The sequence below is a fragment of the Ambystoma mexicanum genome, chromosome 1q, assembly GCF_040938575.1.
Source record: "Ambystoma mexicanum isolate Mex_15411 chromosome 1q, UKY_AmexF1_1, whole genome shotgun sequence".
Lineage (NCBI taxonomy): Eukaryota > Metazoa > Chordata > Amphibia > Caudata > Ambystomatidae > Ambystoma > Ambystoma mexicanum.
In genome coordinates this window covers 320,599,766-320,614,664 of record NC_090922.1, presented here as the reverse complement: position 1 = coordinate 320,614,664, position 14,899 = coordinate 320,599,766, and the positions used below count along the sequence as shown (strand labels likewise).

The 14,899-nt window shown below is 46.6% G+C and overlaps 1 protein-coding gene across 1 annotated transcript in view; it reads left to right on the top strand.

Moving 5' to 3' along the window:
- RHPN2 (rhophilin Rho GTPase binding protein 2) overlaps positions 1–14,899 on the top strand; it is a 398,731-nt gene that overhangs the window by 138,695 nt on the left and 245,137 nt on the right. Inside the window, exons 5-6 of the mRNA XM_069639162.1 lie at positions 3,616–3,693; positions 3,924–4,048. Coding sequence (XP_069495263.1) covers positions 3,616–3,693; positions 3,924–4,048 — 203 coding nt within the window. The remainder of the gene's footprint in view (positions 1–3,615; positions 3,694–3,923; positions 4,049–14,899) is intronic.

Sequence of the window (14,899 nt, the reverse complement as noted above, 5' to 3'; positions counted from 1 at the left end):
GAAGGAACATAGATGTCTTACTACTTTCTCTCTTTATGTACTCACTCACAATAGCGTTGGGCTCTCCCTAAATGGCAGAAAAAATACAATCGAAGAGACCTCTGCGCATGAGGGATTTTGGGTACACTACACGTCACGATAGAGATAGTGTTACAGACACGCCTATGCCGACGTCCCCTTTCGGTCCCAGAAAGACAAGATGCAATACTCTGCGGTAACCACTGGATGTCGGACCATATGAAGATACAATCATGCTATTACGATGAGTAATGCATGTCATATAAAGACATGGGTTATATATTACAGATACAAGTTGGAATATTTCGATTGTTAAGGAATCTTAGGCAAAATCATTATCCGCAGGTAAATCAAGGGCCCAAGTCTGGGAATATTTTCATATCCTTACACTGAATTGTATTCAAAATTCCTTCTGTCAATTATGAGTTCCACATATGTGATTAATATGGAGACAGAGATGCATTACCTGACCGAGTATATAAATATGCAGCCCCTGTTGTTTTGGTGCATACTCTGGACAACTGAATTTGCGATTTTCAGTGCTGACACAGGCGTTGGAGACTTTTGTGCATGTTCTCCTTGATATACAATGCCAGGGGGTTAACTACATAAGGGCTCATTTTCGATTATTGAGAGTAGACCATTGGTTTGAGTATACGGATAGATCTCAGAAGATGATAAAGTACAAATCAGGTATCTTTTTTTCATGCAGCCTTTTCTATAAGGGAAGAGTAGATGTCCTTAAAATATACTGTTGAAACATTTTTGCCCAGTGCATCTTGCAATGGAGTGGAGTTTGGATTCCAGAAAAGAGAGAGATTAATATTGGCACTATTTTAGATTTGGGTTACCTCCACTATATAGTACTAATATTATGATTTTCTGCTTCCTTTATGAATTGTTTAGGAAACACACTCTTCTCCTAATATGGAAACCGAGGGATATGCGGGATTATAGATTAGCCCAAAATATTTATTGCTGCTTCTGGATGCAGCCGCATGGATTGTGGTTGCCTCTTTTTTAAATTAATTGGTCTGAATGGCAGAAAACTGCTTTAAGTCCCTATCTGGGGGATGGTGTGAATGTCTTGTATATTAATGTCTTTATTAATACCATGTCATATCACTGAAAGTCTTCATTTGGATTAGTGTTTGCATTTTACATGCTTAGTTATCATATTCTTAGGTTCTATTATATGTATGATATGATAGGTTATTTATATCGCGCTTAATACCCAGAGGTTTCTAAGCGCGGACCCGGGGATCGAACTTGGGATGCTCCGTGACATCTTGCTTCCAAGGCGAGCACGTTGCCCCTGAGCTATCCTCCCGAGGATATACATGTAAATGAATGTTATTAGGTAATTTATATGCCAAACTTAGTTTGCATTGCTGATGTTTTTAACATGATGGATTATTATTGTGCTTTTATGCAATGTAATATGTTTCCGAAATACATCTTATTGTGTTGGTATTGGGGTGGGTTAGATGGGGCATTGCACGGGCAAGAAAGAGGCATTGGGAAGCAATGAACATGATGGATGGAAGTTGCATTGGGGCACAAGGAGCACATGGGCATAAAGAGCATAGGGGAGCAAGTGAACAAATGAGATACCAGCAGGAAGAATGGCAGGGTAAGGACAGTCAGAGGGTTTGGGCACCAGACATACCAGAACACTTAATAGTTAATCATTGGCTAGGCCCTCCCAAAGACATGATATGATATGATGTTTTATTTATATCGCGCTCATACACAAGTGTTTCAGAGCGTGACCAAGCAAAGGGAGGGGAACAGGGGAGAACAAAAATACAATCTTAATAGGCCCAGTGACATTAAGAACGCGCAAGTGCATTGAAAAGGGAAAAAGGAGGAAAGTGCATGGAAGGGGAGAAGTGGAAAGTGCGGAACAGAGGAGAGAAACAGAATAAATAATAAGTGGAATAAATAAATAAATGCAGTGAAAAAGGTAGTGCAGCCAGGAAAGTGGCAAGTGCATGATTAGTCAGATAGGGTATAATCTGATAAGTGCAGAAGAAGAGTCGGGGACTGTATGGGTACAGATACAGATCCCAGTGCCAGGGGTGTCCCGGATGCAGTGCAGGAGGGAAGCAGGGTGTGCAGGTACCTGGGCCCGAAGGACACGGTGGTGCACGGTGCAGAGAGAGAGAAACAGATCAGTAGGGGAGACAAGGGGCAAAGGCAGAAGTGAAGAGGAAGGTCTTGAGGTGCTTCCGGAACCAGAGATGGTTCTCCTCAAGTTTCAGGGTGGTCGGGAGGTTGTTCCAAGGGGAGGCCGAAGACAGAGATCTGCCTCTGGCTTCTTTCTTTGAAAAACGACCAACCCTGAGGGAATTACAATTAGAGGAGCGAAGAACTCGAGAAGGGAGGTATTTGCGGAGAGATAGTTGAAGGTATTTCGGATCCAGGCCCCAGAAAACCTTATAGACAATGCAGAGGGTTTTGAATTTAATCCTTGCATCCACTGGGAGCCAATGAAGGGATTACAGAGCTGGAGAGATACGATCCCAGGGCTTGAGGCCGAGGACAAGTCTTGCACTCCTGTTCTGGATAAGTTGTAAAGGATGAAGAGTGGAGGCAGGTAGATTTAGAAAGAGGCTGTTACAATAGTCCAACCTAGAGGGAACCAGAGCTTGGGAGACAGTGAGCTTCAGGGGGAAGGAGAGGAAAGGTAGAGTTCCTCTAAGGAGGTGTAGTAAGAAGTTTGACTTTTTAGAGACGTCCGAGATGTGTGCGGAGAAGCAAAGTGTGGAGTCAAAGAGGACCCTGAGGTTCTTAGACTCGCAGGAAGGGGTAGGAGGCGGCCCAAGGGAGGCCGACCAGAGGGTGAGGGGAAAGGATGGTGAAGGTGTCCCAATGAGGAGGATCTCTGTTTTGTTGGCATTTAGACAGAGATCGTTGGCAGCACACCAATTATGAATGGAGTATAGGCAATCAGAGATGAGGGAAGGTGAGGAGGTGGGAAGCTTGAAAATGAGTTGGGTTAGCATAGCACTGGAAGTTTGAGCAGAAAATGGAGATTCAGTAGGCGAGAGTTGCCAGGTATTGGTTGAAAGCCAGGGCGAGAGGTTAGACCCCTGGGGAACACCACAGGGAGATAGCAGATAGGAAGGACCCAACATAACTTTGGCTGTTTGGACACTGATTGCCTATATATGATTGGTTTAGAAGAGGTCTGTGAGAGATCCAGGCTTGGCCTACCAGATTAGAACAAATTGATAAATGTATGACACTGTTGTATTTTTTGGGATCGTAGAAAATACGTTTTTGATAAATGTGAACTGTCTTTGGTGCCAGTTAGAGAAAATGAAACACTTTTCATAAATGTTTATTTCAGTTGCTAATTTAGAAAAGATAACACATTTACAGTCTCTTTGTGGTTTTTGTAAATGGGCCAAGAGAAAACTGCACATGCTGGAAAATGGCATGGTGATGACGAGAGATGGCAAGATGCTAATTTTCTTGGTATCTTTAGTAGACAATAAAGATGGATGGCCAAAGAACCAAGATCCAAACGCCACCGAAAGTAAATAACCTCAGCCATGAAGACTAAATATTGTTTCACTTTCATATTTCTAGGACTTCATTCTAGAACATTACAGTGAAGATGGTCCAGACTATGAAAACGAAATCGCTGATTTTATGGATCTGAGACAAGTATGTGTTGCCATTCCAGAATGATCAGAGCATATATTTTTAATATATTATGTATGACCCTGCAGCGGAATTTACATAGTTAGCACAGGAGCATAATGTTGACTGTTAAATGTTTATAGATTATGTCTGCCATTTTGGCCACTGATCAGATGTGCCAAGTTTTTTTCATTGTACAAAATACAATGTCATCAGATTGGTTATTCTCTGGCTCTTTCTCTTCTTCTTTAAAGGCGTGTCGCACTCCTAGCAGAGATGAAGCAGGTATCGAATTGATGATCAGTTACTTCAATCAGCTTGGCCTTGTAGAAAGCAGGTTTTTTCCATCTGGCAGACAAACAGGGATTTTATTTACGTGGTAAGGATTTGCTGTATTTTGTAGCATGTTTACTTGTTGGAAACACATTGGTGCATTTTTTTTCTTTTCTTCTAATTCTTTTCTGCCCTTGCTTCAAGGATGGAAATGGATTTTGTACAGTAGGGGATCCTATCGCAACTGGACAATTTACAAAAACCCTTCTTCGCATTCCATTGGAAAGGTGTTGAGAAATTGGGCATCAGGATGCCATTATTTTTTTACCTCATTTGGGTGCCCCATTGAAACATGATTAGCTGCACTGAAGAAAAGTGCATGCATTTAGCGTCACTAAATAAACAAATGCTGTAAAACTTTTTTTTTCCTAATACATTTGTGTGGAGGTAAAAAATATGAATTTATCATTTCACCCCATTAACAGGTAGTATTTATTGCATGCGGTATTCCTGTGGAATACCGCATGCAATGAATACTGCAAGGCCCATAATTTGGTAGGCAGTGAAAATGGGCAGTATTTGTAACTACCCCATTGCTTTTACTGTTGCCACCATACTTCTAATGTGTAAGAGAATGTGAAAATTGATATGCCTGCTCTGTGAAGATACTGTAGAGGAAATGTCTGAAACTATACAAATGTTTGTGCTGGAAGTGCTATAATAAAGCATTTTTGCATGAAGCCCTGGGCAGTACTGCTCATTAGTAGCCCAGAAACCTGACGTATGGGCCAGAGGGTAGCACAGATGCACAAGGAGGTCTAAGGACTTTTAATGAACTGTATTGTCCGGGCTCTGGGGAATTATGTAATTAGCACCTGGCTGCAGAGCCAGTTGCTGCTGGCAGGCCATTCCGTTTGCATGCTTAATTGAAACTAAAGAAAAACGAATCCAGGATGGCTGCCGAGCAACTGACTCTCCAAAGCCTGCCAGCAGATGTCAGTTTCCGCTGCCAGTTGTGGCAACATAAAAAGCAGGGCTCCGATTACGAGTGATAGCTGAGTGGGAGCATGTGAGGCAGAAGAAAGAATGAAAAGTGCATGGACGTTTGGGGGGAGCTGCTGCAGGAGGGAAGGTGAAACAAGCAGGGAGCAGACGAGGGTGCGGCGACAGCGGTGGGTGAGAGCATGAACTGTCTATAACCAATCCTCATCGCGTATGTTTATGGTACCTCGGGTCGGGCCACATCGTCAATGATTGTGGCTCGTGCCAGTCTATGACTGGAAAAGCCTTAAAAGGAGGTCTCTGCACTGGGCCAAGAGGCACGGCAAGCACGCTAAGTGTTCAAGATGTCGTCATTCCTCTTCATCGTCACCGAGGAAATCTAAGAAATGTCTTCATCGCTCCAGATCATCCTCTACTGATTCCTAACGGGTACGCTTTCCTAAGAAGAGGGCTAGTAAGGCAAAACTGGAAAAATTCCATCTGCAGATGTTGGAAGTGTTTGAGTAGGCAGCGACATCAGTGCCTTCGAAGAAGTAGTTAGGCTTCAGCGTGATGTGGTCATGAGTCTTTAACAGGGAGTCGATGAAGACCGTTGACCGTGTGCCCAAGTGCCCCAAATCTTCCGGCCTTCGATTTTTTCTGAGTTTGCTCGGTCTCATGGCATCCTGCATTTATCTGGTGCAAGAGACCCATCTGAGAATGAGGTCCCTTTAGTGGGCTCTCAGGACTCACTGGTCACAGTTCTCTGGCAGGATGACGGATCTGGTATGGATCCCGAGCAGGGTCACGCGGGATCTCCTGTGGTGGGCCGTCAAGGAGAATCTGTTAAAGGGGGAAACCTTTTGGCAGCCATGGCTGGAGATTACAGTGGTTACAGACACCGCCCTCTCAGGTTGGGGGTCTCACACCAACGGTTCGACGATCAGCAGACACTGGTCTCTGTCAGAGTCCAAACTGTATATCAACCTTTTAGAGCTGAGGGCAGTCAGACTAGCGCTGATGGCCTTTCTGCCCTCTGTACGGGTAAAGAGTGTCCTGATAATGACGGACAATACAGTGGCCATGCATTACCTCAACAAGAGAGGGGGTGTAGGGTCACTACAACTGTGCAGAGAGGCTATGCAGCTCTGGTTATGGGCACTGCAAGAAAGAATCTCTCCGTCCGTCAGAGGTTCATCTGGCCTGATATGAAAACACAGCAGCGGACACTTTGAGCAGGCAGAGCATTGTCTCCCATGAGTGGGAACTAGTTTAGGAAGTCCTTTAAGAGATCTTCGCCCTTTGGGGAACCCTTCAAGTGGATCTGTTCGTGTCCAGTATCAACAGGAAGTGCGACCAGTTCTGCTCCAGGGAATTTGCTCACAGAGGAGCTCTAGGGCACACGTTCGTAGTGGACTGGGAATTTCAACGGATCCCTGTTATTCCTCATGTTCCTAGGAGGTTGAGGAAGTTTCGGAAATCCATGATCCTGATTGCCCCGAACTGGGCCAGGAGGATGTGGTATCTGGAACTTCTGGAAATATGTCCATCTGCCCTCCAATTAGTCTTCCCCAAAGGGTGGTGCTCCTCTCGCAGATTCTTCATCCAGAGATCAGGACCTTCAATCTCCACGCATGGTTTCTGAGAGGTTGAGGTACAGAGATTGGGCCCTTTATGAATGGAGGCGTTGCTTTCGGCCAGAAGGCCAGCAACAGAATCTCTATACTGCTGCCGCTGGAACAAATTTTGCAACTGGTGTAGAGATAAAGGAATTGATCCATTTACTTGTGACACAACCTCTGTTTTGTCTTTTGTAAGGAACTCATGGTGGCAACAGGAAAGACGAACACAAGTGATCACAGTTCAAGAGTGTTTATTAAATGGTATATGCAGGTTGGAAAAACACCTAATCTAAACCTAAATCTACGATGGGAACAAGCTACAACCATCAAATAATAAGGCAGCCCTAATGGTGTCTTGTCAAAATAAAAAGAGCTTATATTAAGAAAAACCTATTGCCAATCCTTACAACTAAATTCAAAAGAGTGTTGGGTAATATTCACAAGAAAGAAAGGAGTATTCACAAATCATAAGTCAGGATGTGCTAGCCGGGGATCTCCCTTCCCCACGTTTTGAGCACAGGACAAGGTGGGACTCCTAAGCACAGCACACATGCGAGCATTCCCAGCAAGAGACGACCATTCCACTCTCATCTATAAGGACCTTCGGTGGTTAAGTCTCTTTTCTACAAAAAGTCTCTTGCCTCCACGGACATGTTTTCAAAAATAATAAACAAAAAAAGTTCCTTTCCTTAGGCATGTTGGTTGATGACCTTTCACCCCTGGATCTTCCTCTTCCGGGCTCATATCCAGCGAAAAGTTCTTAGCAATATCAGGACCTTCTGCAGTTAAGTTTCTTGCCTGATGGATTAAAAATAATGAACAAAAGTTCCTTCCTGATTGTACTTGGGATGATATTTCTTCACTGTTGGGTCCCCTCTTCCGGGCTCTGACCCCTCTCGAATATCAGCTTCCCTCTGTCGGGTTCACCCTGGCATGTATTCAAAAGATTTCTCTGTTGCATTCACGTGCCGATGGGCTGATGGCTTCTCACCCCTGCGTCCCCGTGTTCCGGGTGCAGACCCGTCACCAATGTTTGCCTTCCCTCCGTCGGGTTCACTACGGCCTTTTCTGATGGGTGATGGCTTTTCACCCCTGGATGCCCCTCTTCCGGGCTCAGACCCTTCTAGAATGTTAGCCTCCCTCCATTGGGTTCACTCTGGCTTTTTAACTTAATTTCACTTCTGGCATTCACAAATCTTAAAGTCTTTTAAAACAGTTCACTGAGTACATCCCTCTGTCGGGTTCACCTTTGTCAACACACTGTTCATTGGGATGTTAGGCTTCGTCCCTTTCCATCAGCATCCCTCCGTCAGGTTCACTATTGCCAACTTTACATTTCCTTCCTATGATGCAGGATTCACTTCCCTTGGGTTTTCACTGGTTTGCTGGTCAAAGACTTTCGACTGTACAGGGGGATTTTGATAGACCTCTGTATGATCACTTTGACCTTTTCCTTTTGGCTCTACTAAGGCCTTCTGGTATCAGTAGTTTCATCAAACGCAGAATCAACCAGAGTCTCTTGAATGAGCACCCACGTGGTGCCGGACCCCTCTGCAGCTCGTATTCCCTTAACGTTAACAGGTCTTTGTACCTTCTTCAATCGCATTAATAGTTCTTTGTACTTTTCTTCAATTAGCCATTTGCTACTTTCATTCAACACAGTTTGGTTTCTTATCGACTTTCCCCTTGACTCACCGGTTGTGATGAACCGCTTGGCTTTTCTTGTCTCTTGAGTCCAGGCCGGTACCACGGTGGCAGGCGTCTCTCACTGGCTTGGTTATCAGCGAAGGAGGGCCCTTTGTACTGTTAACATCTGCTGCAATACACGCTGGCTATTGTCCGCAGTCTTAAGATTCCTTCCATGGAGGTTGCGCAGGCCTACGTTGGAAAGGGCAAGGTCGTGCCCCTCCATGTCACCCTTTCGGTTGTGGCCACCTTTCTCCTCCTCTTGATCTGCTGTGCTGGATTATCTTTCTCGTTGTGCGGTCTGCCTTGCTCGTATTGTGCTCTCGTGCTCCACCTTTTAACCCTGTGGAGAAAGGAAAGGGCTGTCAGGTGTGTGTGATTCAGGTTAATTGCCTGGCTCTGCCTGACCCTTGTGTTGGGACATGTCTGGTAAACGGCTCTAGGGTTAGTCCGCTGTCTTCCATGGAGTGAGAAAGTGTTTGTGTCGGAAAGGGGGGTGAGGGGGTTGATAAATTCAGAAGGGTGAGATTGGTAGGGTTTGTGAAACAAACTGGAATGTCCAGGATTATTTTCATGAAACGAACAGGGGGGATTGTGGGAACCGTGGTGTTTTGTCCGAGCTCCCTCTGACCGCCTTTGAGAACTCCCCATTACACCACGACACGACACCCCGCCCCCTATCAAACTCTAAAATCAGAGCTGCACTCTGGCACACCAACCACCTCCTTCCTCAGAAGCTCCTTCCCCCTCCCTTCCCACCCAAATTCATCACTCCCCACCCTCCCTCTGACCGCTATTGAGAACTCACTATTACCCCTCGCCACGACACCTCGCCCCCTATCAAGCTCCCAAGCCAGAGGAGCCCGCTGGCGCTCCAAACAGCTCAAACCCTCACCTTCTTCCACCCCTTCCTCCCACCCTCCAGCAGTCATCCATCCCCTCCTTTACCCCCATACCTCGGAGTCTCTATCCCCTAACCCATCACAGAACTGCCCACCCACCCGCAACAAACCTCCCCCACCCCCTTAACCTCCCCTCGACACCAGCCAACAACACCCCCACCATATCCCTTCCCCTCTATAAAATCAGCACGTCTCGCCCTTGCAAGAACAGTAGCTTCTTCTCCATCAACCTCCGACCCTCCCACACTCTCACACCCCTACTGCACTGAAACCCTTAAAGTAGAAAACGAGCCTGATCCCCCTCCATGACTGTCTACGCCTCACCACTTTTACCTCTACCCAGCTGCCCAATCTCTCCCTCCCCATCCACATTACACTCCCCCCTGCCCTCGCCCTGCTTTGAACCCCTCTCTCGACTTTTCTCCCCGCACACCGGACTCCCCCAACCCTTCAAGACTCACTCGAGAGTCCCCCCCCATATCCCTCCTCGCCCACTGACCAGCTGTCCACTCGCCCACCCCTCCTCAACTCTACCCACACCCCCTCTCATATCCTCCTCCGCCCGCCTACTCTTCCCAGCCTCCACCGTCTTGCCCCACCCTACGTCACCCTGAGCCCGCTGACACCCTACCTACCTCCCCACTACCCCCTCCCTGCCTCATTGACCTTGAGCATCCGACCCCTCCCGTCCCCCCCACCATCCCTCACGCACCTCATACTCACACCCCAACAACCTCCATGACCACACCCCACTCCAAAGTCAAGTACATCCTATCGTTTTTAATCCCTGCTCTCTAGCGATAAACATGCACATCTTCAACTCCTCTCCTCTGACAAACCTGACGTAGTCTTTATCACTGAAACCTGGTTCTCCGTCAACTTTGTCCCTGTTGCACGTGATGCATTCCCCCTGGCTACTCCCTCATCCCGCTCAACAGACCCTCAAGAAGAGGCGGCGTGGCAGTCCTCTTCAAATCTCACTTTTACGTCTCACTCGATGATTCTCAGACATGCATTCCATAATGCAAATCCCTTCTTATTAAACTCTCACTACCTCTGACTTTCTCCCACAGCTTCCGAATCATTTACAGACCTCCTGGTTACAACAGACATTTCACAACCAACCTCTGTGACTCTGTAGCGACAATTCAAGTAAATCAACCCTCCCTGACTCTCCTAGGAGACTTCAATATCTGGTTGGACATTCTCACCAACCCCATACCCATTCATTGGTCGACAGTCTTGATGCGCTCAACCTCTCCTTTCATATGAATGGTCCAACCCACTCTAAAGGGCACACCCTAGATGCTATCTTCAGCTCCCATGACCTGATACATCTAGAACCCCCCCTTACCACTCATCTTGTCCGACCACTTTGTCGTCCCTTTCTCCATCCTCTCCCCTGCCCTTCCCCTACCCCCTTCACTGTAAATGCTGGAACAAACTTAAGATCGTTCCTGACCTAGCCGAAGTCCTTCTTCTTAGACCCCCTACAACACACCCCCCAGACAGATCCTTAACCATCGACTCCTTCGACTCATGACTCAATGATTCACTAATTCCTCTCACCCCCTCGCTCCCCTCTTCCTCACGCATCGGACCATTTCCCAAATGGTTTACCCCCAAACTGAGGAATGGCAAAAAACTAAATAAATCTCTAGAACGCAAACGGCGAGCAGAAAAAACTAGTCTCAGCAGAACCACTTTCGCCTTGCACCATCGCAACTACAAAGCAGAAATCCGGAAAGCCAAAAAAGCCTACTACAACAATCGGATTCTCAACTGTGGAAACCGCAGCAAAGAACTCCACAGAATCATATCTGAATTCATCAAACCCACTTGCACCTCTTCCCTATCTCCCACAACACAATCGCTCTGCGACTCTCTCTCCCTCCACTTCTACACCACTGCTCTTGACAGGACAACTTCCCTCAACAACAAACTGTCCCTCCCCTACCCCCAACTACCGACCAATCCACGCAACCCACCACCGCCCTAACCCCCACCTCCCACCTTTGACTCCTTCAAACCTATCTCCACAGAAGAATTTCTTGACCTTCTATCTGCTAGCAATCCTTCTGGTTACCCCCTAGACCCCTGCCCCGCCTTAGTCCTCAAATAAATATTCTCGTCCACCTGTGCAGGTTACAGGCAAGAACCATTCTAAATGACTCCCTCAGCTCTGGAATCTTTCCCGGTGCCTTCAAAATTGCACATGTCAAGCCTCTTCTTAAAAAACACTCCCTTGACCCCAAAAACTACAGACCCATCTTGAACACCAGATTCCTTGCAAAACTCATCGACCGAACAGCATACTGCCAACTAAACGCCTTTGTCGAATCCAACAACCTCCTTGACCCCACCCAATCGGGCTTCAGACTGCGACATGGAACCAAAACCACTCTGGCCTCAATCTGGGGCGATCTTAAGATCACTACAGACACTGCAGGATGCGCTGCTCTAATTCACCTCGGCCTGTCTGCAGCCTTCGACATGATTAACCACTGAATCCTCCTTGACCGTCTCCACTCCTGTGGAACCGCTCTTAAATGGATCGCCTCCTTCCTCAACAACAGGAAACAAATAACCCTCCTCTCCCCTTTTGTCGCAGCTGCTCGCTCAGTTAATACTGGAGTATCGCAAGGCTCATGTCTATCTGCTCTTCTATTCTACCACTGTGTCCACCTTTCCTGGAATCATCCGTCTGCGCAATAGCTTGTGCTACAACTATGCTGACGATACCCAAATCACCCTTAAAATCCACATCTCAGACTCCCAGCCCAACCTCACAGCCTGCTCTTGGATATCGAATGTTGGATGACTATAAACCACCTCCTCTTAAACCCCACTAAAACCGAAATCATGGTGTGCAGCAACACTGAGCTTCTACCTCGTCCACTTCATGGGCCAACCCCCCACCCCCTCCGTCACAGTAAAAAACCTTGGGTGCACTATGAACTCTGGCCTAACCCTCTCCCGACAGGTCAACAACGTATCTAAATGTTGTCACTACCATCTCAAAATTCTCAGGTGCATTTTTCCCTACCTCTCCTTCCCGAACAGACTTGCCGCTGTTATGTCTATTGTAATGTTGAGACTGGACTATGCCAACTCCCTATACCTAGGAGTCCCGGCATACCACCTTAATAAACTCCAAAGAGCGCAAAACGCTGCTGCTAAACTGCTCCTTGCCCTGGGTCCTAGAGACCACACCACTCCAGCTCTCAGAACCCTTGACTGGCTCCCAGTATGATGAAGGACCACTTTCAAGACCCTGTGCATCACTCATCGCGCAGTGCCCACTATACCTGCAAGATGAGTTAAAACCTTACCTCCCACCCCGCACCTGAAGATCAAGCTCTGTCCTCCTTTAAGTGATCCCAACCACTAACTCCGTCAGGATTGGAGGATCCTCTTTCTCAGCATTGCCCCCGACTCTGTGGAACTCGCTTCCACCACACATCGGACACACCCAAGACTACATGACATTTGCGCAAATTACTAAAAATATGGCTCTTTCCATAACGCCAACAACAACCTTAAAGATACACCTGAACTCCCAACAACCCAATGACTAAATACACAATGGGACTCCCAACCTTGTCTTCAATGAATATGCCCACTGATTGGGCTATAGACAACCGTATATGTTATGTTAATTGGCACTTATATAGCGCTCTTATATATCATTGGTATGACCTCAAAGCGCTGGTAGGTTGAACGCCCTTGGGAACCGTAGTGCAGGTCAGTAGAGGGAGATAGTGTTATAGGGTGCGTGGGTGCACCAGATATGTATGCAGCTGATGCAATTGCCTGATGGTAGCTGCATCCTAGCATTAGGTGTGGTGCTGAAGATATCAGTTGGATGTGTGCAGTCTGGTGGGTGGACACCCAGACTGGGCTCTGGCTGCGTTCGGCCTGAAGGACGCATATGTAAGCAGCTAGGCCGGAATGTGCTCGGCTAGCTGCGTCTTATTAGGGTGATGAGGTGTTCATGGGGTCGTATTCGTATGTGAACAGCTAGGCCGAATAATTCGGGGGTATAGCTCTGTTCTAGTTGAATTATGGTGTATAGTACAGAGTAATCATAGTGATGTGATATGATGGTTATCTTTAAAGCGCCCGAGACCAGGCACGTGAACAGGATGGCATGGAACAGGGTGACACACAGACACATAGAGACATGGGGCTGGGCTTACAGCGACAGGGGGGATACGGATATATAGCAACAGCATGGGGAACAGGAAAGCAGGGTACACAATGCTACAATGCAACGTGTGGGGCATGTTAACATTTACATTTTCTATCCAGATGCGATTCAGGCCAATGTTCACAGCTCCACCCAAGTGTGGGACATGCCAACATTTGAAATTCTGTCTAGAAGCGACAACGTTCACAATCCTGTCAGGGTCTGGCGCAGGCTAATTTTCACAATTCTAACCAAGTGCGGCATTGCTAACATTCACAATCTAGTATAGGCCTGGGGCAGGCCAATGTTCACGATTCTAACTAAGTGCAGAAGTGTGGCATTGCAAATATTGACAGTCCTGTCTGGGTGTGGCGCAGGCTAATGTTCATAAGTCTACTAAGTGTGGCATTGCTAAAAATCGTTCACAATCCTATCTAGAAGTGACACAGGCTACTGTTTAGAAATCTAACTAGGTGTGGCATTGCTAACATTCACAATCCTGTATGAACACTGAACAATGATCTTTAGATCCTACCCACAGGATGGATTGGGATGGGAAATGAATTGGTGGAATGTATGGCATGGATGCATGTGGAATGAATGGAAGGTATGTATATGGAATGGAGGAAATAGATAGAATGGAGGGAGGGAGGGATGGATGGAATGCATGGATGGAGGGATGGACACATGTGGAATTAATTGGTGGAATGTATGGCATGGATGCATGTGGAATGGATGCATGTGGAATGGATGCATGTGGGATGGATGCATGTGGGATGGACGGACGGACGGACGGACGGACGGACGGACGGACGGACGGACGAACGAGAAACTAATGGATGAAAGGGAAGGCATGGTTGCATGTGGAATGAATGGAAGGTATGTATATGCAATTGATGGATGGAATATATGTATATAGAATTGATGGATGGATGGATGGACGGAATGTTTGGACGGAATGGATGGGCAGAAAGGATGGATCGAACGAACGGATGAAATGGATCGAACAGATGAAATGGATCCAACGGATGAAATGGATCCAACGGATGAAATGGATCCAACGGATAGAATGGATCCAACGGATAGAATGGATCGAACACATGAAATGGGTCGAACGGATGAAATGGGTCGAACGGATGAAATGGATGGATGGATGGATGGGATAGATAGATGGAATGAATGAATGGATGGAATGGATGCATGTGGAATGAATAGAATGTATGTATATGGATTTGATAGATGGAATGTATGTATATGGAATTGATGGATGGAATGAATGGATGAAGAAATTGAAGAAATTGATGGATGCACTGACGGAATGGGTAGATGGAATGAATGGATGAAGAAATGGAAGAAATGGATTGATGCATCGATGGAATGGATGGATGGATGGAATGAATGAATGGATGAAGAAATGGAAGAAATGGATGGATGCATTGATGGAATGTATTGAATCGATGGAATTACCCTACCCTCTAGTTACTGTGTGTGCCCACCGTGCACATGTCTCTGTGTTCCTAGCTTTCTTGTTCCCCATGCGGTTGTCGTATATCCCTATGTCCCCCCCCCCATTATCG